This window comes from Mobula birostris, chromosome 27, assembly GCF_030028105.1.
Source record: "Mobula birostris isolate sMobBir1 chromosome 27, sMobBir1.hap1, whole genome shotgun sequence".
NCBI classification, from domain to species: domain Eukaryota; kingdom Metazoa; phylum Chordata; class Chondrichthyes; order Myliobatiformes; family Myliobatidae; genus Mobula; species Mobula birostris.
The window spans coordinates 14,597,361-14,625,144 of record NC_092396.1 but is presented as its reverse complement, the minus strand read 5'-3'; the positions used below and the strand labels follow the sequence as shown (position 1 = coordinate 14,625,144).

General features: G+C 40.9%; 2 protein-coding genes across 4 annotated transcripts in view; one reads left to right on the top strand and one right to left on the bottom strand.

Annotated features, from left to right (window-relative positions):
• Positions 1-27,784, bottom strand: part of LOC140188456 (protein kinase C zeta type-like) — a 394,997-nt gene that overhangs the window by 35,527 nt on the left and 331,686 nt on the right. The window contains exon 17 of the mRNA XM_072244743.1: positions 11,340-11,455. Coding sequence (XP_072100844.1) covers positions 11,340-11,455 — 116 coding nt within the window. The remainder of the gene's footprint in view (positions 1-11,339; positions 11,456-27,784) is intronic.
• The window catches only part of LOC140188457 (uncharacterized), a 127,170-nt gene that overhangs the window by 67,216 nt on the left and 32,170 nt on the right, over positions 1-27,784 (top strand). The window contains exon 6 of one of the 3 annotated variants that reach the window (XM_072244745.1): positions 21,039-21,113. The exons of 1 other annotated variant lie outside the window; for it this stretch is intronic. The gene's annotated coding sequence lies outside the window, so the exon portion shown is untranslated. Of the gene's footprint in view, positions 1-8,727; positions 8,755-21,038; positions 21,114-27,784 lie in introns of those variants that run through there. One more of the 3 variants, XM_072244747.1, reaches the window with a different exon arrangement.

Below are 27,784 nucleotides of genomic sequence, written 5' to 3'. Positions count from 1 at the left end.
TACATTATTTCTACTTTATATAGGTTGTGTATTTTTGCGTGTTATTTGGTAGATTTGGCAGCTTCATAGTTTAAAGATTACTGGAGAGCGCGTTTATGCCAACAGCGCTTGCGTGAGATTTTCGCTATGGAGGTCTGTGCAGGCAATCGTTGTAGAGAAGTATTTCTACTTTATATAGGCTGTGTATTTATCATAACATTCCTGCTTTTACTATATGTTACTGTTATTTTAGGTTTTATGTGTTATTTGGCATGATTTGGTAGGTTTTTTTGGGTCTGCGAACGCTCACAAAATTTTCCCATATAAATAAATGGTAATTGCTTCTTCGTTTTATGACATTTCGGCTTACGAACCGTTTCATAGGAACGCTCTATCTTCAGATGGCGGGGGAAACCTGTAATGCTTTCTCTGTAGCAGCAATGTTTGGGTTATGACTAGAGATGATGGGGTATGCTAGCCAATGAGCAGGATGTTAAACAAAGAAACATAGAAAACTTACAGCACAATACAGGCCCTTCGGCCGACAAAGTTGTGCCGAACATGTCCCTACTGAGAAATTACTAGCCTTCCCTATAGCCCTCTATTTTACTAAGCTCCATGTACCTATCTAAATGTCTCGTAAAAGACCCTATCGTATCCACCTCCACCACTGTTGCCGTCAGCCCATTCCACACACTCACCACTTCTGAGTAAAAAACTTACCCCTGACATCTCCTCTGTACCTACTCCCAAACACCTTAAACCTGTGTCCTCTTGTGGTAACCATTGCAGCCCTGGAAAAAGCCTCTGACTATCCACACGATCAATGCCTCTCATCATCTTACACGCCTCTTATCCTCCATCGCTCCAAGGAGAAAAGGCTGAGTTCACTCAACCTATTCTCATAAGGCATGTTCCCCAATCCAGGCAACATTCTTGTAAGTCTCCTCTGCACCCTTTCTATGGCTTCCACATCCTTCCTGTAGTGAGGCGACCAACACTGAGCACAGTACTCCAAGTGGGGTCTGACCAGTGTCCTATATAGCTGCAACATTACCTCTCGGCTCCTAAATTCAATTCCACGATTGATGAAGGCCAATACACCGTACGCCTTCTTAATCACAGAGTCAACCTGTGCAGCTGCTTTGAGCATCCTATGGACTCAGACCCCAAAATCCCTTTGATTCTCCACACTGCCAAGAGTATTACCATCAATACTGTATTCTGCCATCATATTTGACCTACCAAAATGAACCACTTCACACTCATCTGGGTTGAACTCCATCTGCCACTTCTTAGCCCAGTTTTGTATCCTATCAATGTCCCGCTGTAACCTCTGACAGCCCTCCACACTATCCACAACAACTCCGACCTTTGTGTTATTAGCAAACTTACTAACCCATCTTCATTAACACTTCCTCATTTATAAAAATGTTGTTCTTTCTTGTGTGTCTGGGAGCTGGGAATTCGCGGTCTTTTGCTGGGGAGAGATGAGGAGAGAAGACGTGAATGGAGAGAGTTGGGAGACCTTGGACGGAGTGGACTAGGAGCGAGGGTCTGAAGGTCAGTGATGATCGGAGGTCGATGGTGGACGAACGGCCTTATCAGTGAGCTCCAACATTGCGCATTAGACTGTTTCATGAGAATAGGCCATTTTTCTTTTTTTTGTTTTCTTTACTAACCATATAGTCAAATTAAGAATTATAAAGCACAATCGTTTAATCGCATATTATGTACTGTTCGTTATTTCGTGGTACTGATTTGTAACAGTGGACACACCGTGCAGCGTCCACCTAAACGAGATTTCTTAAGGCTTGGCTGGGCCAGGGAGCTATCATCCCCGATATTAAGCCGCTTGCCGAAGCAGGAGTTTCACACATACAGTGGATTCTGGTTAATTGGGTCATCAGTTAATCGGGACAGCCGCTTATTTGGGACAACTCTTAAAAAACAAAAACAAATTGAGAAAATAGCTGAGATTCCCTTGGTTTATTTGGGACACTATGCTGCTTGATTGGGACAGGAGACTTTTGTCGAACAGTTTCAACCTAGCATCAGTCACGTGAACTTGTGTGATCGTTAGACACTACACCATAATTAGAGCAAGCAGTTTTAAAAATAGTATCAATTGTGGGTGTTTGCATTCAAAAAGCAGTGATTTTTGTCACTAATAATCGGCAAGAAATAAGCAGCAAGATAATTAAGAATTGTCTTGCTCACTGCAGTTTCAAGCATTCAAGCTAGGAGATGCCAGAAATGGTCGGGAGTGAAAATGAAACAATTTTACGACTTCAGCAAGTTAGGAACTGCAAAAAATTTGAAGATATTGACAATCATCATGAATGTTACATGATTTTTTTGAGGGAGGAGAAGATGGCAGCGTGACGCAGTGCGCGCGGCCGTTCTGAATGATATCGTATCTGTGAAGTAGGATGCTGTGCACAAACCTGATTTGATAGAGACAGATGTGAAGAAGCACGGAGGAACATCTGGAGTAACTTCTGAAATGCCTGCTTCACTGCCGCTGCGACTGTGCGATCAAGAATCTCCAGAGGGAAGGCCCCGAATCCTCGGCCTTGCCTATTGCCTGTTGCTGGGGCCGGGGTCAGGGTCGAAGCGCTCAGCAGAGATGGTGCTCACTGCATCGGTGTCGGAGAGCTGGTCGGAGGCTCAGAGTTTTCGGATGGATTCAGAGTCGGACTGTGGTCGGATGCTTCCGGGATGCTACATTGGCAAGTTTGCGGTGCTGGAAGTTTACTGTCTGCATGAGATGATGGGACTTTCGAGAGACTTTGAGACACTGTGCCCATGGTCTGTTCTAATCAAATTATGGTATTGTTGCACTGTTGTAATTATATGTTATAATTATGTGGTTTTTGTCAGTTTTTCAGTCTTGGTTTGTCATGTGTTTTCTGTGACATCATTCTGGAAAAACATTGTATCATTTCTTAATGCATGCATTACTAAATGACAATAAAAAAGGACTGCGTGTCCTCATAATCTTAAAAAATCTAATGAAGATTTAGAGGATGAAATACACATTTTTATAATACTGTGGTAGAATTTGTTGTGTTCTAAGTTGTTCTGTATTTCATTTAAATACAGTACATAATTTGTTTTTCAGCTTGTCTTTTTATCTATTTCCATAAAACTTTTAACTAATTTGGGCAGGTGCTTAATTGGGCCAAAATGTACTGGTCTTGATGCGTCCCAATTAACTGGAAACCACTGTTTTCTCCAGGTTTTAGAATGATAAGTGATCTTATTGAAAGATACAAAATTCATGTGGATCCTGACAGCAGATGCAGGAATGATGTTTCCCTTGGCTGTGTGTCTGCAACCAGGGGACCACTGTATCAAAATAAAGATCAGCTAAATAGGACAGAGATGATGGGAGGTTTTCACCTAGTCTTCTTCTTAAGCCCATCACCCCTATTGGGGAATAGGTCACTGACAGTAGCTTGCAGAGTCCTCTGTCCTGGGTCAGTCTTTCAAGATGTATCCCACCGAAGATCATTCCCTCCCAAGTCTTTGGAGCTTCTGTTAGTATTTCTATAGTGCTGAGTTTTTATGGGATGGGGTTGCTAGCCCCATGCCCAATCCTCCTCCTTTCACAGCTGGGCTTGAAATGTCCATGGCGGAGTTTTTCACCTTGCGGATATTGAATATTTGCAAGTGTCTTCCCAAGAGGGCAGTAATGGCTTAGTTGCTGAGTTTATTCCAGACAAAAATTAATAGATTTTTGGATATTAAGGAAATCAGGAAAAGGAAGTGAGTGCAGGAATGTAGTACTGAGGTAAATGTTTAATCATAATGCTATCAAGTGGTAGAGGGCTGAATGGCCTATTTCTTCCACTTCTGTTCTCCTGTTGAATTCAGCCAAGGCAATAAAAGGAGTTCTACATTTGGTATCTTTGCTTTGGTCTAAGCTAATCTGAAGTTTTCATTTACGAGTTTATCCAAGAACCTATTTGAATATGCTTGAGAACATTATCAGAATACTGGGCTGGAGCCTATGGTAAAATAAGATTTCAAGACACACCATTAAGGCAAGGGGCAGGACAAATTGTGGCCAAACAAATAGAATAAATCAGGAGAGAAGGAAAGAAAAATGTACTGTACTAATAAGAAATTTGTAACTGCAACAGTAATACAATCTATTGTACACGGTTGAGAACATTGTCTGGTTACTTCCATTCACGTGATGCCCTGAGATACTGAGCACATTGTGTGTGCAGTGTTTATTCTCATGCAACAATCATTCAGAGGTATTACTGTGAAACAAATCATGTATATACAATTAACTCAGCCGTACATGCAAAATATTAAAAGCAGAGACATGTCTTTCACTTGCAATATTTAACAGGATCACGAGGCACACACTGGGTTACTTGCGACTCAGATGCAGATCATTGCATTTCAGTTAATGGGCCAGAAATATTCTGAAGGGACTTGTTTGCCGAGTCCCTGTAAGTGAATAGCTAATTGGTGACTACTTACAATAAAAGGCAATTCAACAGGGCTACTGGATAAATGTGCCTTTTATTTCCTTCCTGTGCCACAAGTCCAAATGGTTCTACCAAACTAGTCAAATGATTTCTGTGATGCCCTGGGTACCATGACTACCTTAGTTTCACCAAGCATTCCTGCTTGTCTTGCCTTCCCTTGCAAGCTTACGGTATGATGAATCTTTTCTGTATATCTGCCTACATTGCCTCTGGTGGACTGTATTTTCTACATTCACTTACCTGAGAATGTTATCTGATGTCAATTGACTGAAAATTCAAGACTGAGACTTCTAACCCGAGGTCAAAATCTTCAAATAATATGCAAGATAAGGCATAGTTTGATGATACACATTGGATAGCCGAGGTACTGAGAGAGAATATTGCCAGAAGTTGCAGTTATTGATATGCCCTTGAAATGTATGGTTAGCAACCCAGGAATGACAAATGGTGGTTTTGATGTTTTTTTCCCTGTCTCGAAATGGAGCCACCTCTTCTATTTGCACATAAATAAGCTCATTGAGGTTGAGTGTTTTTGAAGCAGATGTGGCAAATCTTTTTGAACCATCACCCTTTATGTGGCTAATTGGAGCCACAAGTCCATTCTTCACTGAGTCAAATGCCAAATTCAGAGTCCTGTTTATTTTGTGGTGTGCAGGTAGTGAATCACTGCTCAGATTCCAGCAAAGGTCAAATGCCTTTAGGTGGGCTGTTGTCCAAGCCAATTTGACAGCTTTATTAAAAAGATAGTGGAATGAATGAAATACAAGAGCTAAATCTGGCAAAAATCTTGCATACTAATGGAGCATTCCTGTAGAATCAAGCAATTCAAACACATTCTTGAAAATCTTTGTCCTCATCTTTCTCCTTCACAGGTTGTAGCATTACTCATAAACTGAGTTCCAAATATACCATGTGCTTGTGAAAGAAGGCATCTTCATTCTACTTAAATTGTACATTCTGCTGATTAAGTCTTTGTAAGACCTCCTCTATGACTTCCAAGTATGTGGGGTCATCAAGTCATCTTTCTGATTACACAGCACATCTGTTCTTTGGAGGATTTGACTCACAATTTTCTGATATATTTTTCGTAGAATTGCACACAATGGGGATAACATTATATTTAGAAGTTTTGAGTAGTGTGTTCTGTTAAGAGATGCTGGCAATTTGCATTAATAGTCTACTTACAGATGGAATAGATCTAATTTATTGCCAGCACACTCAGCTATTTCTCATGGCATAGGAAGTGGGTGTTTATTTATTTTTATCTATTTATTGAGATACAGTGCAGATTAGGCCCTTACAGCCCTTTGAGCCGTGTTACCCAGCGATCCTCCAATTTAATCTTAGCCTAATCTCCGGACAATTAATCTACCAACCTGTTCATCTTTGGACTGTGAGTGGAAACCGGAGCACCTGGAGGAAACCCACACGGTCACAGGGAGAACATACAAACTTCTTTCAGGCAGTGGCAGGAACTGAACCCGTGTCACTGGTACCATAAAACATTGTGCTAACCATTACGCCACTGTGCCGTGCTGCCTATCATCACCTATTGCCTGAATGTGTGTCAATCTACCACAAGTGAACAGTTCAACGGGCTTTAGAAGCTACCAAAATGAGCGTGCATCATAATACCATAAGATACAGGAGCAGAATTAGGCCATTGAGCATACCAAGTCTGCTTTGCCATTGAATTACATCTGTTATTTTTTAACCCTATTCTCTGTCCTCTCTGCAACCCATAACCTTCTTACCAATCAAGAACTTATTGAGTTGTTGAAACTTCACATTTAGAAGCAGCAAAGGTTTGAATGAAGGCTTTAGCTGCAGAAGAGGCAAAGTCTAGCAACTTTGCAGAGGTGGAAATAGCTAGTAATCAGTGGGGAAATTGTACCAAAGAAAGAAGTTAAAAACACATACAAAGTGTAAATCAAAAACCCATTGGCATTGAAATACTAACTCAGTTTTCTAAGTGGATTAGTGCAAATATGAAATAATAGAACCACTGAAAATTGCAACACAGTGCACCATTCAACTCATCCTATTATTTGAAAAAGAACTACCAAAGTAAATAGGGTTTTCATTACAGTTGCACCATAAATAATAAATAGTAATAAAACCATAAATAGTTAAATAGTAATATGTAACTTATGCCAGGAAATAAGTCTAGGACCAGCCTATCGGCTCAAGGTGTCTGACCCTCCAAGGGAGGAGTTGTAAAGTTTGATGGCCACAGGCAGGAATGATTTCCTATGACGCTCTCTGTTGCATCTCGGTGGAATGAGTCTCTGGCCGAATGTACTCCTGTGCCCAACCAGTACATTATGTAGTGGATGGGAGACATTGCCCAAGATGGCATGCAACTTGGACAGTATCCTCTTTTCAGACACCATCGTCAGAGAGTCCAGTTCCATCCCCACAACATCACTGGCCTTACGAATGAGTTTGTTGATTCCGTTGGTGTCTGCTACCCTCAACCTGCTGCCCCAGCACACAACAGCAAACATGATAGCACTGGCCACCACAGACTCATAGAACATCCTCAGCATCGTCCGGCAGATGTTAAAGGACCTCAGTCTCCTCAGGAAATAGAGACGGCTCTGACCCTTCTTGTAGGCAGCCTCTGTTCTTTGACCAGTCCAGTTTATTGTCAATTCGTATCCCCAGGTATTTGTAATCCTCCACCATGTCCACCCTGACCCCCTGGATGGAAACAGGGGTCACCGGTACCTTAGCTCTCCTCAGGTCTACCACCAGTTCCTTAGTCTTTTTCACATTAAGCTGCAGATAATTCTGCTCACACCATGTGACAAAGTTTCCTACCGTAGCCCTGTACTCAGCCTCATCTCACTTGCTGATGCATCCAACTATGGCAGAGTCATCAGAAAGCTTCTGAAGATGACAAGACTCTGTGCAGTAGTTGAAGTCCGAGGTGTAAATGGTGAAGAGAAAGGGAGACAAGACAGTACCCTGTGGAGCCCCAGTGCTGCTGATCACTCTGTCGGACACACAGGGTTGCAAGCACACGTACTGTGGTCTGCCAGTCAGGTAATCAAAAATCCATGACACCAGGAAAGCATCCACCTGCATCGCTGTCAGCTTCTCCCCCAGCAGAGCAGGGCGGATGGTGTTGAACACACTGGAGAAGTCAAAAAACATGACCCTGACAGTGCTCGCTGGCTTGTCCAGGTGGGCGTAGACACGGTTCAGCAGGTAGACGATGGCATCCTCAACTCCTAGTCGGGGCTGGTAGGCGAACTGGAGGGGATCTAAGTGTGGCCTGACCATAGGCCGGAGCAGCTCCAGAACAAGTCTCTCCAGGGTCTTCATGATGTGGGAGGTCAATGCCACTGGTCTGTAGTCATTGAGGCCACTGGGGCGCAGCGACTTCGGCACAGGGACAGGGCAGGATGCCTTCCACAGCACAGGAACCCTCCGGGGCCTCAGGTTCAGGTTGAAGACATGGCGAAGTACTCCACATAGCTGAGGGGCACAGGCTTTGAGCACCCTGGTACTGACACCATCCGGTCCTGCAGCCTTGCTTGGGTTGAGACGTTTCAGCTGTCTTCTCACCTGTTCAGCTGTGAAGCCCACCGTGGTGGTTTTGTGTGGAGAAGGGATGTAGTCATGACAGCAGGGTGGGGGACTGTGAGGAGGGGTAGGAGGGGAGAGTGGAATATGTGTTGGTTGGGGGCCGACAACAGGTGACTCATGTGGGGTCCAACCTATCAATACTCAGTCCGCATCCAATAGCTCTAAAAGTACACACACAAGTATTATTGAAATGTGATGGGAGATTCTGCCTCCAAATTTACCACCTTCTGGGTGACCGGTCCTCCTCATCTCCTTTCTAATCTACCATCCAATTACTTTAAGCCTGCTCCCTGCGGTTGAAAAGAGATTTTTTGTGATCTCCAGCCATATCACTCTCCAGGGTCTCAGTGCAACACTGATTCTGACACTGGAACACTTTTTCTGAATCTTACACTGTATCAATGTTTTTAGCTGCTAAGCAACAAAAATGTGGAATTCTTTCCCAAGCAACCCACACAAAATGGTGGAGGAACTCAACAGGCCAGGCAGCATCTATGGAAAAAACTCCAGTCAACATCTTGGGCCAAGACCCTTCAGCAGGATATTTCGTGTGTGTTGCTTGGATTTCCAGCACCTGCAGGTTCTCTCGTTTCTGATTCTTTCCCAAAATGTCCTCAACACTCAACTTCTTGTTTTCCTTCTTCAGACATCCCACCTCTCCCGGAAGTTCCGGGAGTCTCCCGCATATCGATAGTGGCTCCCTGACGCCCGGAAACAGATTTTTTTGAGCAGGAGAGGGAGAGGGAGAGCAAGCATCCTGATTGGTCTCTCTTTGTGCTAAGAGTGGTCCCCAACCACCGGGCCGCGAGGAAACAATATGATTTGGCGATATGAAACAATATGAGTCAGCTGCACTTTTCCTGATTCCCTGTCACGCACTGTTGAATTTGAATGCACACGAGGTCATCAGTGACCCAAGATGTGCAAAGGAATGGGTCTGTGATCCATTTGTGAATGTCCCTGGTGAATCATCCATGTCAGCGCGCGAAGAAGATCAACTCCTTGAGCTTGCAAATGACGGTGGGCTGAAAAGTGTGTTTGACATAACATCTCTGCCGGCATTCTGGATCAAAGTCAAGGCTGAATATCCTGAGGTAGCCACGAAAGTACTGAAAATATTGCTTCCATTTCCAACATCATATCACTGCGAAACAGAGTTTTCTGCAATGAATGCAGCGAAAACTACATTGCGGAATAGACTGGAAACCCCTTCGAGTATCGCTGTCTCCAATCATCCCTCGATAGGACTGTGTTATTGCAGGAAAACAGGCCCAGGGCTCCCACTGATTCAGCGATATTAGTGTGTTGCAATGATTTTATATGTTCATACGAGAAAAATATGTGCTGTATGTTTAATATCCAAACGTTACTTAAAATGTTATGATGCTATTGACTTATAAGTGACTTATAATTCAGTGGTCCCCAACCTCCGAGCCGCGGAGGATACAGCGGTGGCCGGAACGCACACAGCATATCTTTAAGAAAAAAGCCGAAATAAACAAACTAATTAATTAGGTGCTGCCCGGAACGTAAATGTCGGCCCAGATCAGAGGCGATTGCCGATTTCGTCGTCTCTGATCTGGGCCGACATTTACGTGCCGGGCGGCACCTAATCAATTAGCTTGTTTATTTTGGCTTTTTTGTTAAAGATGTGCTGGGTGTGTTCTGGCTACGGCTGCATTCTTCGCGGCCCGGAGGTTTGGGATCACTGTTATAATTGACTTATCACTATATTCATGTGAGGAAAATATGCGCTGTGAGTTTAATATTAAATTCGTTAGATAATCCCCTTTAGAAACGAAATTGAGTGTATTAGCTGCTTATAAGTGAGTTGTAGTTGATGTATCACCTATATTCCGGTCGCGTTTAACACCCCCCCACCACCCCACCCCCGGGGTCGGCCGGTCCGCAAGAATATTGTCAATATTAAACCGGTCCACGGTGCAAAACAGGTTGAGGACCCCTGATTTAAACTAGCTGGTTGGCTGCCAAGGAGCTACGCTATTGATGTCCTACGTGATGAGGCCAAACTCCCTGTAGACTTGCTTAAAGTTGTAATAGAATAAACATGATAATATAATACAAGTACATATTTTAATGTCACATTTGCTGCATATACCCAACTTGGTTTACGGATTAGACAAAATCACTAAACAAAGTATTATATACGCCCTTGGAGGTCAACGAGGGGTGAAGGATATGGGGTTGCGGGGGGCAGGGGTGCTACCTCCCTGAAATGGTGGTGCTACCTACCTGAAATGAGTTTTTGCAGGGTGGGATGTTTGCTTCTTTTAAGACATTATTGATATTCTAACTGCCCAGTCAATAGTTTCCTAATCTACTCTAATATTTCTTCAAGGGGCTTAGCTCCAATTTCTGTTCGTTAATATTCATGTTGATTTCCTGTAGCGTGCACCACACCTTGGCTGTTACACCAATTCAATACTTCACAAGAAAGGCAATAAAGCAATACGGAGATGAGGCAATCATTCGAACAATGTCTAAAATGGGTGGTTTCACCCATTTTATTGGCCTGCAGGTGCTGTAGTTGGCAAGGTAACTACTACATTTTTCTGTAGCTGCTTCTGCTTTACTGGAAATTAACATATTTCTGGCAGCAAAATTTTCAACTTGAACAAGACGTTACAGGGTCAAATAACTATCATTTACTGTATCTATAGTTTAGTGAGATTTAAAAATTTAAATTAATGCATTAAATTGCATTATGAGTGCTCCAAAGTTAAAGAAGCCTCAGACCACTTTTAATACAATAATAAGCCCTTGAAGATCTTGTATCTGTGTATGTAAATTGTTAATGTGTATCGACTTTGTTGGGGAGTGATGCTGCAGAAGACATAATATATAATTTATTTGAACATCTGAAGTGAAATATTAGATGTCAGTGCTGAAGCTGAAAGTAAATTATACTATGTGCTCCAAACAGCAGGTTACACACATTCCTATACAAAGAAATTGCCTAAATAAGAATTGTATGCAGCTGAACAGAATTATTTTAATCACTGGCATTTTAAAAAATGTGTTTTCATTTATATACTCTACCAACATAAAACCAGATTCATCTTAAGTTTTGTAAAATTTATTTATTCTGGAAACAGTATGAACTAAAGTTGTTAACTTTGACTCAAGATACAAGTCAAGCTAATTTCTAGTAAAATACATGCAAAATTATAACTTCAAAAACTAATAAATCATGACCAGAATTTAAAATCTACAAAATATACAAATCAATATACTCACTCATCATCTGGTGTGAGCTGAACAGGTTCACTTGTAAACTGAGTGTCAAAGTTTTCCAAACCATAATCATCAGTGATCTGTGGCTTAAATGGAGGAGTCACCTGCTTCTTCTCCAACTGAGGAAAGAAAATAAGGAGTTAAGTCTAACTCTGCTAAGTTATGCGTAGATCAGAGGAAGGTAGAACAAGTTATTTCAAAATATACAACTTACATTGTCATTTCCAGCAGACTAAATAGCATTCTGAAGCTTACTCACAGTAGTACTTGCAAACAATTTGTATCCTCACCATGAGAAAAAAAGAACAGTAAAAGGCCAACAATGAGAAAAGGCAAGGGCCATCAGGTGTGTCTAACCAATATTCCAACTGTTTATCAAACAAAACTAAACTTGTCATTTAACAATATATCTAAAAATCACACATTATGTGTAACACTGCAAAAATGAAATTCTGCCTCTTGCTTTAGGTTGAAGACGGCAGTAGACAAATGCCCAGAATTGATCAGTAGCTGTTATAGAACATAAAGCAACTGATATTGCACATATAAGTACTGAGATAGCTATCAAACAGTAGACTATTTATTGTTCAGTGTTTTGTTGGAACGGTTCTTGCTGGCATAGGCTGACTGTCATTAATCGCATCCTATGGTTACTTCACACCCATTCTTGCGAGGATGTATAGGGCCCATTTTGCTTGCACAAAGCATGACAGACAGTAGAGCAGCACAAGCCGCACAGTTAAGAATTTCCTCTCCAGAAGGTTTGGCAGTGGAAAGTTCCATCATTGGCTTTGACAGCTGTCAAAACTGTAAGGATTATATATTTAAGCATAACTTAAGTATATTTGGCCAGCATGAACTGATTCAACTGAAGGGCCTGTGTCCATACAGTACTGCTACATGACTCTGTAAAAAATAAATTTATGTTCCAACAATTATAGCAAGTATTCAAAATACATGGATAAAACACTTGGAAAAATTAGAAAATAAAAAGTTAAAAAAGGAACCATTTGTTTTTTTTTCCCTGGCCCTGCAAATCCTCACTGAAATGACTGGCATTAAGAATCCTCTTCCTGATGTAACTAGTTGCACAATCTATAACCGACTCCCCGACATAAATGGATAAGCCATTCCAAATCTTCCGGCAAGGTTGGGATTCACATGCTTGTGTACTAGCTGCAAACAGCCTGCATTCACCACAGCAATTTCCTGTTCAAATAACGTCCTTAAATTTTGCATCTTTTAATTTTCCTTTTAAAAGGTACAAAAATACATTTATTACACAGGATGATGGTTGAAACACACAATGGGATTCTAGAAGAATTTCTTTAGTAGCATGAAGGGCTGATATATTAAGAAATTTCCAAGCACAAACTTTTCTCTGCTTTAGAGAGTAATGATATTGGCATTCCTCAAGTCCCTGGAATCTCCCTATAATTTCATGTTTGCAAAATTAAGTTTTCAGCTTCAGTACTAGTTCTTCTATCCCAACTTTGAAAACTACAGTTATTCATCATCTAGTCTTGCAGCTTTGTGGTTCTTGGTGCTCTTACTGGCAAGTCTTAGTTGGGATTAGCAAGATATTTTCTTTTACCATGATGAGTTACAGATTCATTAGAGGCATTGTCATCGTTCATTTGTAGTCCAGATGTTTCAGTGTCCCTTCCATCCAAAGATTATTTCCCTTTAGGACTATTAGCTATTTTGTGTGCAAACAAAAACTTATAAACAAACATAGTTAATATGCTTTCAAAATCAGAGCTATTTTTGAACTGTGTTTTTTGAACTTTTTCGATGTTGTCTGCCATCTTTGACTCGTTAAGCAGTCTGGGTGTCACCGCTCTCTGATGTGCCTACATTGCAATTTAATAACACATATCTTCATGTTGCTGTGCACTATACCACTTGGAAACTACTTTGTTGAAAAGCAAATATTCAATGTGCACTGTGCAAGTTGTATAATATATTGAATTTTTAAACATAAATGTGGAATACTATTGTAGTGTTTTACTTGGAATCTCCTCACCACGTAACAAAATTGACCTGTTATCTATTTGTCTTGATCTGAAAGTAATCAGTTTAGAGTTGTTTACAGATATATTTTGGCAAATAAATTATTGACATCAAATTGAAGAATGGAAAATATTAATTCCGAAATTCTAGAATCTTTGTGAAAAACAGCAGAGTTCTTGAGATTGAAATGCAGCTGCTACCTCAGTCTCAGAAATTTATATTATTTAATATATTAACTTTTGCAACAGCATTCAGTTTGATGTGAGGTTGAGCTCACTGTCTTTGAAAGATTTAAATGTTTTCCTGCAGTTTGCTTCCACCTTTCTCCTTTCCTCCATTATCTCTATCATACTGGAAATTTATTCTCTGCCTTCCTGTTAGAGATAGCATATTGTAAAGTCTACTCAAAATCCTCCGAAATTTGTCAACTTATTCATTGTTTTGCACTGTGGATCCACAGCTAATGGGAATTAAGACTACTTTGAGCAAATTTTCAATCCAATATCAAACTAGAGATAAAGAGGAATACCCCAAACCATGCCTATCAAATATGTATATATACAGTATCAAAGAGCTTGGACTGCCATCAATTTCAGCACCAATGCACATTAGAAATGGACAAATTTCATAGAGTGAAAGAAGTAGTGATCAGATAAAAATGAAACTTATTTTGCAAAAAAAACTTGAAGATTACAGGATGAATTTATACAAAAATGAAATATTATATACACCTATTTCTGCATTTGCAAAGAATACCAGAAGAAATAAAACCACAACCAAATTAAGATGCCACAGTAGCCTTCACTGTTAATGCTAGCTCATGGTTTCCATGGAATTAAATGGACTGATCTTTTACAAAATGCACCTTCCATGCTGTAAGTTATTACTAAGTGTAATTTATTTCTTCAGTTATCTCAGTGGTGCAGAGTGCATCACTTCTATCACTTATTCAACTGTTATAGGCATTAACAGAAAAGCACTATAAAAGCAAAGATGCACTTCATTCATGCACCAACATCTATCTACAAACTCACAGCAATAATAAATGTGTCCATTCTACTTTTAAACCAAAAATATTTTCAGGAAGATTTAAGACATTTTCTGAGTTACTGGAATTTTTCCCCTTGCCATTACAGTTCTCCTATCACACACATCATAAATGGAACTGTAGTCAAGTCCTGGTCCCTTTTAATGCTTCCACAGTTTAGCTTGCATTGTGTGCAGTTGGCTTTCTTATTATATCCGGGTGGTATATTACTGGTTTCTCCTGAGAATATGTACAGTCATAGCATTCAACAGCAGCTTTCAAGTCCCACAGAAACATCTGTACCCAGTGTCACTGAAACAAGGAGAATTTGGCAAATTTCTGATACTCTAATATACTTCAACAAAGAATATGATGACCTATGTCAGTGATAATAAACCTGATTTTGATTCTGGTTGTACTTGCTAAGCTCCAATCACCCTGTAAAGGGTCACCTAGTCCTTCTGGCACTCATGAGCAGTGGTTTAAAGAGCTTAGGACTTAGAGGGTGTCAGATTGGCAATTTTCCAAACTACTAGATGCTTCTCCTATAACATACTCATAATTCATTTCTTTACATGTCACAAAGTAGTATAATGTACTTTCCAGCGAGTTTAAGGGCAGCAGAAAATATATGACCACTCCACATTCCAGTTCTGGCTGCAAACCTCCCAGTATTCCTGACCTCCTAGTTTCAGACTTGGACACAGGCTCCAATTACTTATCCTACTTGCACTCTGGATACCTAGCTCACAATCCAGACCTATTAGCCAAATGCAGAACGATCAGGATATCTAGACCATCAAATGCTAGATTATTTGGGCTTTATTGTAATTATAGGTAGTAAGAACAGAACGTACCCAGCAACTATGGTTTTATATAAAAAAAATCAAAGCATTCAATTTTTTTTCTGTTTCATTTAATATTTCAGGCTTCATATTAATATCTTTAAGATTGTGAGAATTTACTCAGTGAGGATATATAAATACAGTGCATTCCAGTTAAATTGGGCCATTGGTTAATTGGGGCAGCTGCTTATTTGGGACAACAAGAACAAAAGCTAATCAAGAAAATAGGATTAGAAAACAGTCATGTGCATGTGTTATGTTCAAAAGCAATGATTTTTTTCTGTCACTGATAGTTGGCAAGAAATAAGCAGTAAGGCAATTCAGAACCGTTTTGCTCACTGTGGTTTCAAGCATTTAGGCTTGGAGATGCCAGAAACGGCTGGGAGTGAAAAGGAAATGATTCCACTGCTTCAGCAAGTTATCAACAATCACCTTGAATGTTACAATGAAAACGAAGGTTTGGAGGATGCAATCGTCAATAGCATTGTACGAAGGCAGTCCAGTACCTGCACTTTGCTACTCAGTTAAATGGTAGTTTGCCTTTTGTATACCTGTACTTTCAAAAATTATTTTCATGAAACATTCCACTGTACTTCATAGAACAAATGTAGATACTGAACTGTAATGGAAGAACTAGTAAGATGACAAAGCAAGGCTGGTCAAACAGGTTTAAGCAGGCTTGTAAAAGTAGACAGAAAGGTAGACAGGTCACTTAGTTTTCATTGCACAGGGTCAAGCCTGCTGACAGCAATGCCGCTGGTGGAGAAGACAAAAATACTAAATAAATCAGAATCAGAGCAGCAAAGTGCATGGATTGAGAAGTAGAAATGAAACAGGTTGCAGGTGCAAGATGGCAGCGAATGATTAACAATTTCTGAATTTAATGTACTGGGGATGCAAAACCAGTAGGGATGGGAATGAGCAACATGATATGAAGGAGATAATGGATAACCTGGAATGTGTGTCTGGCAAACATCAGGAGCTTTAAAAAGAAGGTATTGAAAAAATATGTTGGATTGGATAAGGTGTTTGAGCTTGAGTACATCATCAAATATGACACAGATTCTAAATCAGATGCTGAAGGGTACAATTAAACATACTGTAATATAGTACTAGAATTATTCCATTCAAGTGAAGAGCTGGTGATGATTAGTTCCTGCATTTTATGCCAGATGTATGCCACTCATACCTGATAAATTCAATCCTGACTTTTTAGACCATAAGACCGTAAGTTATACCAGAATTAGGCCATTTGGCCCACCGAACCTGCACTGCCATTTCACCATGGCTGATCCAATTCTCCTCTCAGCTCCAATCTCCTGCCTTCTTGTCATTTCCCTTCATGCCCTGACCAATCAAGAATCTATCAACCTCTGCCTTAAATATACATAAAGACTTGGCCTCCACAGCTGCCTATGGCAACGAATTCCACCGATTCACCACTCATGGCTAAAGAAATTCTCCTTCATCTTCGTTCTAAAAGGATGCCCCTCTATTCTGAGACTGTGTCCTCTCCCACCATAGGAAACATCCTCTCCCATCCACTCTATCAAGGCCTTTCACCATTCGATAGATTTTAATGAGGTCACCCCTCATTCTTCTGAACTCCAGTGAATAAAGGCTCAGAGACATCAAACGCTCTCCATATGACAAGCCATTCAATCGGAATCATTTTCATGAACCTCCTTTGAACCCTCTCCAGTTGCAGCACACCCTTTCTAAGATAAGGGGCCTAAATTTGCTCTCAATACTTAAAGTGAGGCTTCATCTGTGATGTTCATTCCTAGGAAATTGAAACTTTCAACCCTCTCAGCCTTAACACTGTCGAAGCAAACAGCAAGTGTAACACCTACCTTTCTGAAGTCAATAACCAGCGCTTTTGTTTTGCTTATGTTGAGGTTAAGGTTGCTGTTGTGACACCATTTTATTAAGCTCCTATTTCCTCCTTGCACTCTTTTCACAGTGAACTGTAGAGCCTGGGGAGTGTTGTTGAACTAAAGGACTTCAGAGTACAAGTACATGGTTCCCTGAAAGTAGCATCATGGGCAGTGAGGGTGGTGAAGAAGGCTTTTGGCAGACTGGGTTTATCAGTTATGGTATTGAGTATGGGGGCTGGGATGTTATGATGCAATTGTACAAAATGTTAGTGAGACTGTCTTTGTCATACTCACTCTGCTATAGGAAAGATGCCATGAAGCTGAAATGAGGATGTTGCCAGTTCTATAGGGACTGAGTAATGGAGAAAGATTGAGCAAACTGGGACCATTTTTTTTTACTGGAGTGTAGAAGAATGAGTGGTGATTTTATACAGGTGTATAAAATCATGAGGAGAATACATATGATGAAGGCTCACAGTCTGTTTCACAGGACTAGAGAATCAAGCACTAGTGGCAAAGGTTTGTGAGAAGAGAAAGGTGTAATAGAAACCTGAGGGGCAGTTATTTCTGAAGCTCCTTCAATAATTCCAAAAGACTGAAGTAGGGTAAATACTGAAAGGCTTTTATTCGCAGTAAGACGTGACCTCCATGCTGAGTGTCTGCCCCTGGTCTGAGGGGGCGGAGCAGGGTGAAGTTGCCTTTATTCGGGGATCTGTGGGAGGAGCCGCAGGGGCAGTCAGCAGAGGGGCATGTCCAGACAGTTAACCCAGTTACAACACATATATATGGCTTACCACAATTTCCACCCAGAGTTGAGAGTATAAGGAATGAGCTGTCAGAAGAAGTGGTTGAGAGAGGCCATTTTTAACATTTAAAAGGTACTTGGCCAGATACACAGATTGGAAAAGTTTAAAGGGAACTCTGCCAAATGCTGTCAAATAGGACCATCTTAGATTTGAATTTTGGTCAGCATTGACTGGGGGGGGGAGGTGAAGGGCCTGTTTCTGGGCTATGTGATGATGACTCTATATCAAATTGTCAAAAAAAATTCTGCAAGTTCTCAGCATATTTTGAAAATCCAAAATGCAAAGTGGGTTTAAAATCAACTGCAATCATTTTTCCGGGAAAGCAGACTAACAAATTAACAAGGCATGCTGATTTGTTCTTTTGTTTTGGTTCACAACAATTGTCAAGTTCATTACATTGCAATATACTCAAAAGTAGATTCCCAAACCCTTCTAGTTTGTGTAAGATTAATTAGGATGCATGGAGATGGATCCAGTGTAACAACATACTGTACGTCACAGGTTTTGGCAGTCAAAAATTGTAAATTACTGGTATCCCAGCAGCACAAGTGTTGTCATGGTAATTTTGATACAAATACAATAAAAGCTTAGTTCTCCCCTTCATGATGCTTGCAAGAATACAGTATACTGCTCCATAACTTCTAATGAATACTGTACAAGGTCAGGAACATATCAAGTCAATGAAACACACTTTTCACTCCTGTTTTATTAAGTATATAGAATATAATTCTCATACATGATGTGGGAACTAATATGATTTAAGCATTAGAACCACATTAATCTTTTTTTGATTTAAGGTGTGTTCACATATGTCCTAATGATTTGAATTTATCCAAGAAGACATTCAGGAGGACATGCTCAACATTTCTTTGGTTATTCACATACACTGGCCTGGAAGTTCTGGATAAACATAGTACAATGTAGGGGCAGTGAATCTTGGCCTTTCTAATTGGTAACTCATTGGAAGTGACATCAAGGGCTAGGAGCAAGATGTGACCCTGATCATTTCTCAAATGAGTAATCATGTTCCTAAGAATCTACTCCAATAATTTCCCTATCACTGATGTAAGGCTTACTGTCCTAAAATTTTGTGTATTATCTCTGTTGGCCTTCCTAAACAAAAGAGTAGGATTTGCAACTTTCCAGTCTTCTGGGACCTTGTAACTATATACAAATATCTCAGTCAAGGTCCCAGCAATCTTCTCATTTGCTTCCCTCCATGTACTGGGATAGATTCCATCCGGCCTAAGGCATTAACCCACTTGTCTTTTTCAAGAGACACCACATCATGTCCTTCTTAATATCAACCTACCCTAGTACTTTAACATAGCCTTCCTTGACCTCACCATCATCCATGCTCTTCAATGGGAAGTACTCATTTCAGACCTCACCCATTTCCCCTGGTTGCACGCATAAATTCTTTCCTTTTTCAGTGAGTGGACCTACCCTTTCCACAGCCCCCTCTTGCTGCTAATAGACATATAAAATTCCTTGGGATTCTTCTTGATCTTACTTGCCAAGAACATTCCAGAGCCCCTTTGAGCCCTGCTTGTTTACTTTCTTTCCTGCTTCCTTTTAAATCTTTCAAGAGCCTTGTCTGATTTCAGCTTCCCAAACATTACATATGCTTCCCTTTTTCCTTCTTTTAACTAAACTTACAATATTTTGTGTCCTCCAAAGTTTACAAACCTTGCCATACTTACCTTACAGCCTCATGAAGAAGCTGGCTCTGAATTCTAACCAGCTCGCCTTTAATGGTACTGGTCCATTTCTTTGTTTTAAAACTCAGCACTGGACTCATGTTGTGCTTCCTCTCCACAGATGATACACCTGCTATATTATCTCAGTATTCACTTCACTGAGTAGATTGTTATTTTTTAATACACATGAAATGAAGCACAGATTTAGCTCCCTTAAGCACAATTTGTGTTCAAGGTAGTAGTCCCACTATTGACTTCATTAAAAGTGCTGACTGGCTATGCTGCTAACTTTTATTGGTTCATGAACATTCCTGTATTCAGCTTATAGTTGAAAACTGATGGAAAATAGTTCTATTAATGTAAATGGAAAAATAATAACAGGAGGGTCAAAATATAAATTGTCATTCTGGATTGAAATAAATACTTTTTAGAGCTATTTAGGTTATTTGCCAAACACATTCAAGCATTGCACTTGCCATGCCCAGCAGGATTACATCTAGCTGCCAACCCACAATGTCACCTGCATGCTTCCAATCTCACTCACACACCTGAACAAACCCCCCAAGGTGTGGCCTCACAACAAAGAATTCCACTACCAGGGATTCCACCAGCAGAAGTCATTAGATGGCATTACAAATATATTTATACGATTTGTTTGTATATTTGGTTCTAAAAGAGACAATGGATACATTAGCAATGTTCACCAAAATTCCATAGATTCTAGAACAAAAAAATAAATATATGCAATTGTAACTCTGTTATTTAAGAACGGAGAGAAACAGAAACTAGGGTACCATAACCATTTAGCTCAACGTCCATGCTGGAATCCTTTAAGAATATTGTAATACAAATAAAAGTAGACAGAACTAATAGTATTTTATGCAAGGAGAGCTATGCATGACAAATATGGTTGACTTTCAAACATTTTCTGAAATGACCCTCTGTTTAAGAGCAATTAGGGACAGAGGATAAATGCTGGCTTTGCTATCAATGGCCAGATTCTACAGAACTCTTTATAAAAAGTACAGTAATAAATTTTTGAGAATGAAACCAGCAGTTTAGATAAGAGGGAAATGGATATCATTCTTCTGGATCTTCAGGGCATCTGGTAAGATATCACACGAAAGTATGCTTTATAAAATAAGAGATTATAGATTTGAGGATAACACTGGTACAATAGGAAGCTAGTTAATTGCTACTGGGGTATCGCAAAGACCAGAACAGGGCCCTCAGTAAAACAAAATACTTTTCTATCAGTTTCAATCACAGGGTGGTGCAGATGCTGAGGTTTAGGAGGTTCAAGATCCTGCTGATGAACATCACTAATAGCCTGCCCTGGTCCAACACTTAGTTACCAGAGCCAAGGAGGTCTCTACTTCCTCAGTAGGCAAAGAAATTTGGGATATCCTCTTTAACCCTTGCCAATCTTTACAGATGGAAAATAGGAAGTACACTATTCAAATGCATCAGAGCTTGGTATGGCAACTGCTCTGCCCGAGACTGCAAGAAACTGCAGAGAATTATGGACACAATTCAGCACATATGGAATCTAGCTTCCTCTTCACAGATTCGATCTACACTTTCTCACTGTCTTGGTAAAGCAATCAACATATTCAAGATCCCACCTAACCCGGACATCTTCTCACTTCTTCCATCAAAAGCCTGAAAGCACTTACCAACAGGTTCAAGAACAGTTTCTCTCTTGCTGTTGTAAGATGACAGAATGGTCCTTTGTATGATAAGATGGACTTTTGACCACAGAATCTACTGTGTTATGGCCTTGTACCTCAATGTCCACCTGCACTTCACTTTAAAATTTGATTCTGCATTCTGTTATTGTTTTCCATGTACTACCTCAATGTACTGATGTGATGAAATGAGCTGTATCGATGGCATGCAAAACAAAGCTTTTCACTGTACCTTGGTACCTGTCACAATAATAAACCAATTTACCAATTTAAATAACTGAGATGAAAGACAGTGTAACATGGACAAGTTTATTGATGATACAAACTAACCGGGAAGTGAGCTGTCATTAGTCTTACTGGGGGGACAGTATATAGTTGAAGAGAATGGGGAAGAAGTTGGCAGATAAATATAATGAGGGAAAATGCAAGGATATTCACAGGCTTGAAATTCACTCATGTACTGCTAGGATTTTCAACGCTGAGCAAATGAATTTTAATGTTTAATGCATGGATAATATAAATGCAAATTCTGTATGAATTGGACAATTTACAAAATTCAATCCAACATTTTCAGGCTTGAAATGACACTTAATATGTAGGACATAATGGAATTATGTCATTCATTATGCAGGTCTTGTTTGGAGAGTCTGCAGCTGAAATTGGGTATTGTTTTTTTTTTGAAAATATCATGAGGTATTCAGAGGGAACCAGTACCTAGAAATTTGGTCAAAACATTTTTTTAAGCATTATGCAATTGAACACCAACTTTATTCTGAAGTAAAAAATGGTTATAATTTTTTAATGGTCACTTGTAAGTTAAACTAGCACAAGCACTCATGCACACATGATATAAATTTCAAAACTTTGTCACTCAAGATTACATTATTCCTTCAGGCAATGCTCCTTTTGAAACACCACTAAGGAAAAGATCCACAATGTCCTGGGAGCAACTATCATTGCACATCTTCAGGACAACCAGCTCTTCACAAGTATGGCATGGGATAAGGACACTGTTAAGGCAAGCCTAAAGCTGTGATCCTGCTGCTCCTATAGCGGTGATACCCTCAACCTACCATCTTCATATGAACACTCTCAGGGTCACACCTTGGTTCCAACTCTGATTCACTCTCAAGCTTCCAATATCCTAATCTTGTTTTTGAGACCCAATGTTCAGGTCCCACATCCTGCTTTCATACTAAAACAAACTCCTGAAGCCGAGCTCCCCAGTAGACCCCTTCATACCCTGGCTCCAATTTTATTTATAAAGCTTCATTCTTGGCCATTTTTTTTTGTTAACTAAATCCTGGGCTCTGAACCTCAGCGTACAGTATTTGCTCTGCCCAACCTGGCCTGGTTCCTGAATGACACAGTGCGGTGACCTCACAGTAATGTCATGGGTCTTGTGTGATACTGGAATTTGCAGTCCAGATCTAATGATTAAAATGCTTTGGGATCTGGCATCAAAGTTCACAGTTCAAAGTAAACTTATTTATCAAAGTACTTATATGTTACCATATACACAAGAGATTCTGCAGATGCTGGAAATCAGAGCAACACACACAACATGCTGAGGGAACCTAGCAGGTCAGGCAGCATCTATGGAAATTAATAAACAGTAGACTTTCCTTACCCTTCTTCAGGACTGGAAAAGAAGGGGGAAAGACACCAGAATAAAAAGGTTGGGAGAAGGGGGAGGAGGAAAATCTAGAAGGTGATAGGTGAAGACAGTTGGGTGGGAAAGGTAAAGAGCTAGGCAGGACGGAATCTGATACGAGAGGAGAGTGGACTGTGGGAGAAAGGGAAAAAGGAGGGGCACCAGTGAGAGGTGATAGGCAGGTGAGGAGAAGAGGTAAGAGGCCAGTGTTGGGGGGGGCAAAAAAAATAATGGAAGGAGAAATCGATGTTCATGCCATCAGGTTGGAGGCTACCTAGATGATATTGCTCCTCCACCCTCAGTGTGGCAATGTCGAAATGGGAATGGGGACAGGAATTGAAATGGTTGGCCACCAGGAAATTCTGCTTTTGGTGGATGGAGCAGAGGTGCTTGACAAAGCGGTCTCCCAACTCACCAATGCAGAGTAGGCCACATCAGGAGCACTGGATACAATAGATGACCCCATCTATTACCATATGCTACCTTGAGATTCATTTTCTTGCAGGCATTTACAGGAAAAATATACAGTAGAATTTATGAAAAATTATACATAAAAGACTGATAAATAAACATTGTGCAAAAAACAAACTATGTAAATAAAAAATAATACTGAGAACATGAATTGTTAAGCATCCTTGAAGATGAGTCTGTAGGTTGTAAAATCAGTTTGGAGCAGTAGCAATTGAAATGATCCATTTTGGTTCAGGAGCCTGATGATTGTAGGGTAATAACTATTCCTGAACCTGGTGGTCTGGGACCACCTGGTTCAGCTTCTGTACCTCCTGCCTGATGGTAGGGGTGAGAAGAGGGCATGGTCTAGATGGTGGGAGTCCAAGATGAAGCATGCTGTTTCTTGTGGGAATATTCCATGTAAATAAACACATTGGTGGGGATGGCTTTGCCTGTGATGGACTAGGTTATGTCCATCACCTTCTGCAGCCTTTTCTGTTTCTGGACATAGGTATTTCCATACCTGGCCAAGATGCAACCAGTTAGGATATTCTGCACTGTACATGTATAGAATTTTCTCAAAAGATTTTGGTGAAATGACAATCTATGCAAACTTCTAAGAAAGTAGAGATGCTGCTGTCTTTGTAATGACACTTACATATGGGGACAATGTCAGCATTCACTGCTTATACCAAATTACCTTTGAGATCAGCTCTTACTGGAGCCACTGTAGCACTTGTACTGATGGTACTCCAACAAAGGCATTAATTAGGGAATTTCAGGATTTAGACCAATGCTGATGAACGAATGGTTCTGCTTCTACAGTATTTAAGGATGGACAAAATTAGGTACATCTGCAGAAGATGGTGTGCCCTTTGTCATTCAGGTTGGTAGAGGTCATGGCTAGGAAGTACTGTAGGATATACCTGGGTGAGTAATTACAAACCATTTTGCAGCTGGTATGCAGTGATTATTTGTGATGGAAGGAATGAATGCTTAGTTTAGTGAACGAGGTACCCATCAAGTAGTCTGCCCTGCCCAAGATGGTGCTGAGTGGTGTTAGCAAGCCTCACATCTATATGAAGGGTTCCAACCTGAAAGGCTGATTATCCACATACCATCCTGAATTGTATTTAAATCACTGGTCCTTCATCTTCACTGAATGTAATACCTAGAACTTCTTATGGAAGAATATTGTGGGAAAATCTTCACAAGGTGGACTGCAGCACCTCACTATCCACTTCTCAAAAACAAATAGGAGTGGGCAATAAAAATTGCTCTTAACAACAAACCCCACATTCTCCGAATTATTTAGTGAATAAACACTTCTGCAAAATGGGGTAACAATTCAGTACTTCTGTGAATACCTCTCTCGATTCAATTAAGTCTAAACGATGGTATATGTTTTAAATGAGACTCTTGGCTTGCTCATTGATATAAAGATTCTAATAATTTAGCCTGTGCCAGGCCCACAGCATATTTATGGAAGAACAGCCTTTATCTGTATAACCCTACCAACATGGAGAGTGGATACAGTGGAACAAGCAAGATGCAAGAGGACTGCAAGTCGACTTTTGAGAGCATTTGAGAGATTTACCATTGGGAAAAGAGCAATGGAGGAGTTGGGAAAAGGTTTGGAAGGTGGATGAAGTACATGAAGAGAAGTTCAAGTTTAATTGTTATTCAACCATACACATGAATACAGCCGAAGAAACAGTATTCCTCCAGGGCCAAGTTGCAAAACATAGTACCAAGAGTCACACATAGCACAAGGAACATATAGCACATATAATTATGATAGCAGAAAAACATATAATCACAAAAAATATTATTTAGCCCAAGTCCCTGAATGTCATGGCCTGTAGGTTGATGGCATGGGATAACTGTTAGTGCAGTAGCAGACAAAGACAATCTAGCTTGTCTTACACTGAGAGAACACTGGACAGCAGTACCAACGAAAGGAGCCAGCCCACAACCAGGCCTGGATGCCTACCGTATCACACAGCCTCTGGCATCTAGTCAGCTCCATCTTGGGTACTAGCCTACAAAGTACCCAGGACATCTTTAGGGAGTGGTGTCTCAGAAAGGCAGCGTCCATTATAAGGACCTCCAGCACCCAGGGCATGCCCTTTTCTCACTGTTACCATCAGGTAGGAGGTACAGAAGCCTGAAGGCACACACTCAGCAATTCAGGAACAGCTTCTTCCCCTCTGCCATCCGATTCCTAAATGGACATTGAATCTTTGGACACTACCTCAGCTTTTTAAAAAAAATATACAGTATTTCCGCTTTTGCATGTTTTTTAAAAATCTATTTAATATATGTAATTGATCTACTTGTTTATTATTATTTTTATTTTATTTATTATTATTATTTTCTCTGCTAGATTATGTATTGCATTGAACTGCTGCTGCTAAGTTAACAAATTACACTTCACATGCCAGTGATAATAAACCTGATTCTGATTCTGATCTCCTCTCCTGGGAGGGTGCAGCAGGTTACCTCATGGCGTGAGAGCCTGGTCCACCAGCAACCGAGGCCACAAATCAGGCAATATAAGTGGCAACAGGGCTTCACTTCCAGATGAGCTCAATGCCTTCTATGCTTGCTTTGACTGACAAAACATGGAGGAACCATTAAGAATTCCCACAGCTTCCAATGATCTCGTGATTCGGTCTCTGAGGCTGACATGAGGGTATCCTTCAGGAGGTTGAACCCACTGAACGCATCCAGCCCAGATGGAGTACCTGGCTCAATACTAAAGACCTGTGCTGATCAACTGGCTGGAGTGTTCACTGAGAACTTCAACCTCTCACTTCGGCAGTGAAGTAACCACCTGCTTCAAACAGGCTTCAATTATACCAGTGCCTAGGAAAGACATGATAACCTGCCTCAATGACTATTGTCCAGTAGAACCGACATCCACAGTGATGATATGTTTTGAGAGGTTGATGAAATATATCAACTTCTGCCTGAGCAGCAACTTGGATCCACTCCCATTTGACTACTGGCACAACAGATGCCATTTCATTGGCTCTTCACTCAATCCTAGAACATCTGGACAGCAAAGATACATACATCAGCATGCCCTTTATCGACTACAGTTCGGCATTGAATACTATCATTCCCTCAAAACTAATCAATACACTTCAAGATCTTGGCCTCAATACTTCCTTGTGCAATTGGATCCTCTATTTCCTCACTTGCAGATCTTAGTCAGTTCCATTGGCAACAACATCTCCTCCACAATCTCCATCAGCACAGGTATATACTTGCTCTACTCAGTTTACACCTATGACTGTTTGGCTAAGCACAGCTCCAACGCATAGTTAATCTTGTTGACGATAACACTGTCAAAGGTTGAACCCAAGGTGGTGATGAATCAGTATATAGGACAGAGATCGAAAATCTGGCTGAGTGGCGCCACAACAACAACTTCTTACTCAAGCAACACACATCAAAGTTGCTGGTGAACGCAGCAGGCCAGGCAGCATCTCGAGGAAGAGGTACAGTCGACGTTTCAGGCCGAGACCCTTCGTCAGGACTAATTGAAGGAAGAGTTAGTAAGAGATTTGAAAGTGGGAGGGGGAGGGGGAGATCAAAAATGATAGGAGAAGACAGGAGGGGGAGGGATAGAGCCAAGAGCTGGACAGGTGATTGGCAAAGGAGATATGAGAGGATCATGGGACAGGAGGTCCGGGGAGAAAGACAAGGCGGGAGGGGGACCCAGAGGATGGGCAAGTGGTATAGTCAGAGGGACAGAGGGAGAAAAAGGAGAGTGAGAGAAAGAATGTGTGTATAAAAATAACTAATGGATGGGGTACGAGGGGGAGGTGGGGCATTAGCAGAAGTTAGAGAAGTCGATGTTCATGCCATCAGGTTGGAGGCTACCCAGACGGAGTATAAGGTGTTGTTCCTCCAACCTGAGTGTGGCTTCATCTTTACAGTAGAGGAGGCCGTGGATAGACATGTCAGAATGGGAATGGGATGTGGAATTAAAATGTGTGGCCACTGGGAGATCCTGCTTTCTCTGGCGGACAGAGCGTAGGTGTTCAGCAAAGCGGTTTCCCAGTCTGCGTCGGGTCTCGCCAATATATAGAAGGCCACATCAGGAGCACCGGATGCAGTATATCACCCCAGCCGACTCACAGGTGAAGTGTCGCCTCACCTGGAAGGACTGTCTGGGGCCCTGAATGGTGGTAAGGGAGAAAGTGTAAGGGCATGTGTAGCATTTGTTCCGCTTATAAGGATAAGTGCCAGGAGGGAGATCAGTGGGGAGGGATGGGGGGGGCGCGAACGGACAAGGGAGTCGCGTAGGGAGCGATCCCTGCAGAAAGCGGGGGGGGGGGGGGAGGGAAAGATGTGCTTAGTGGTGGGATCCCGTTGGA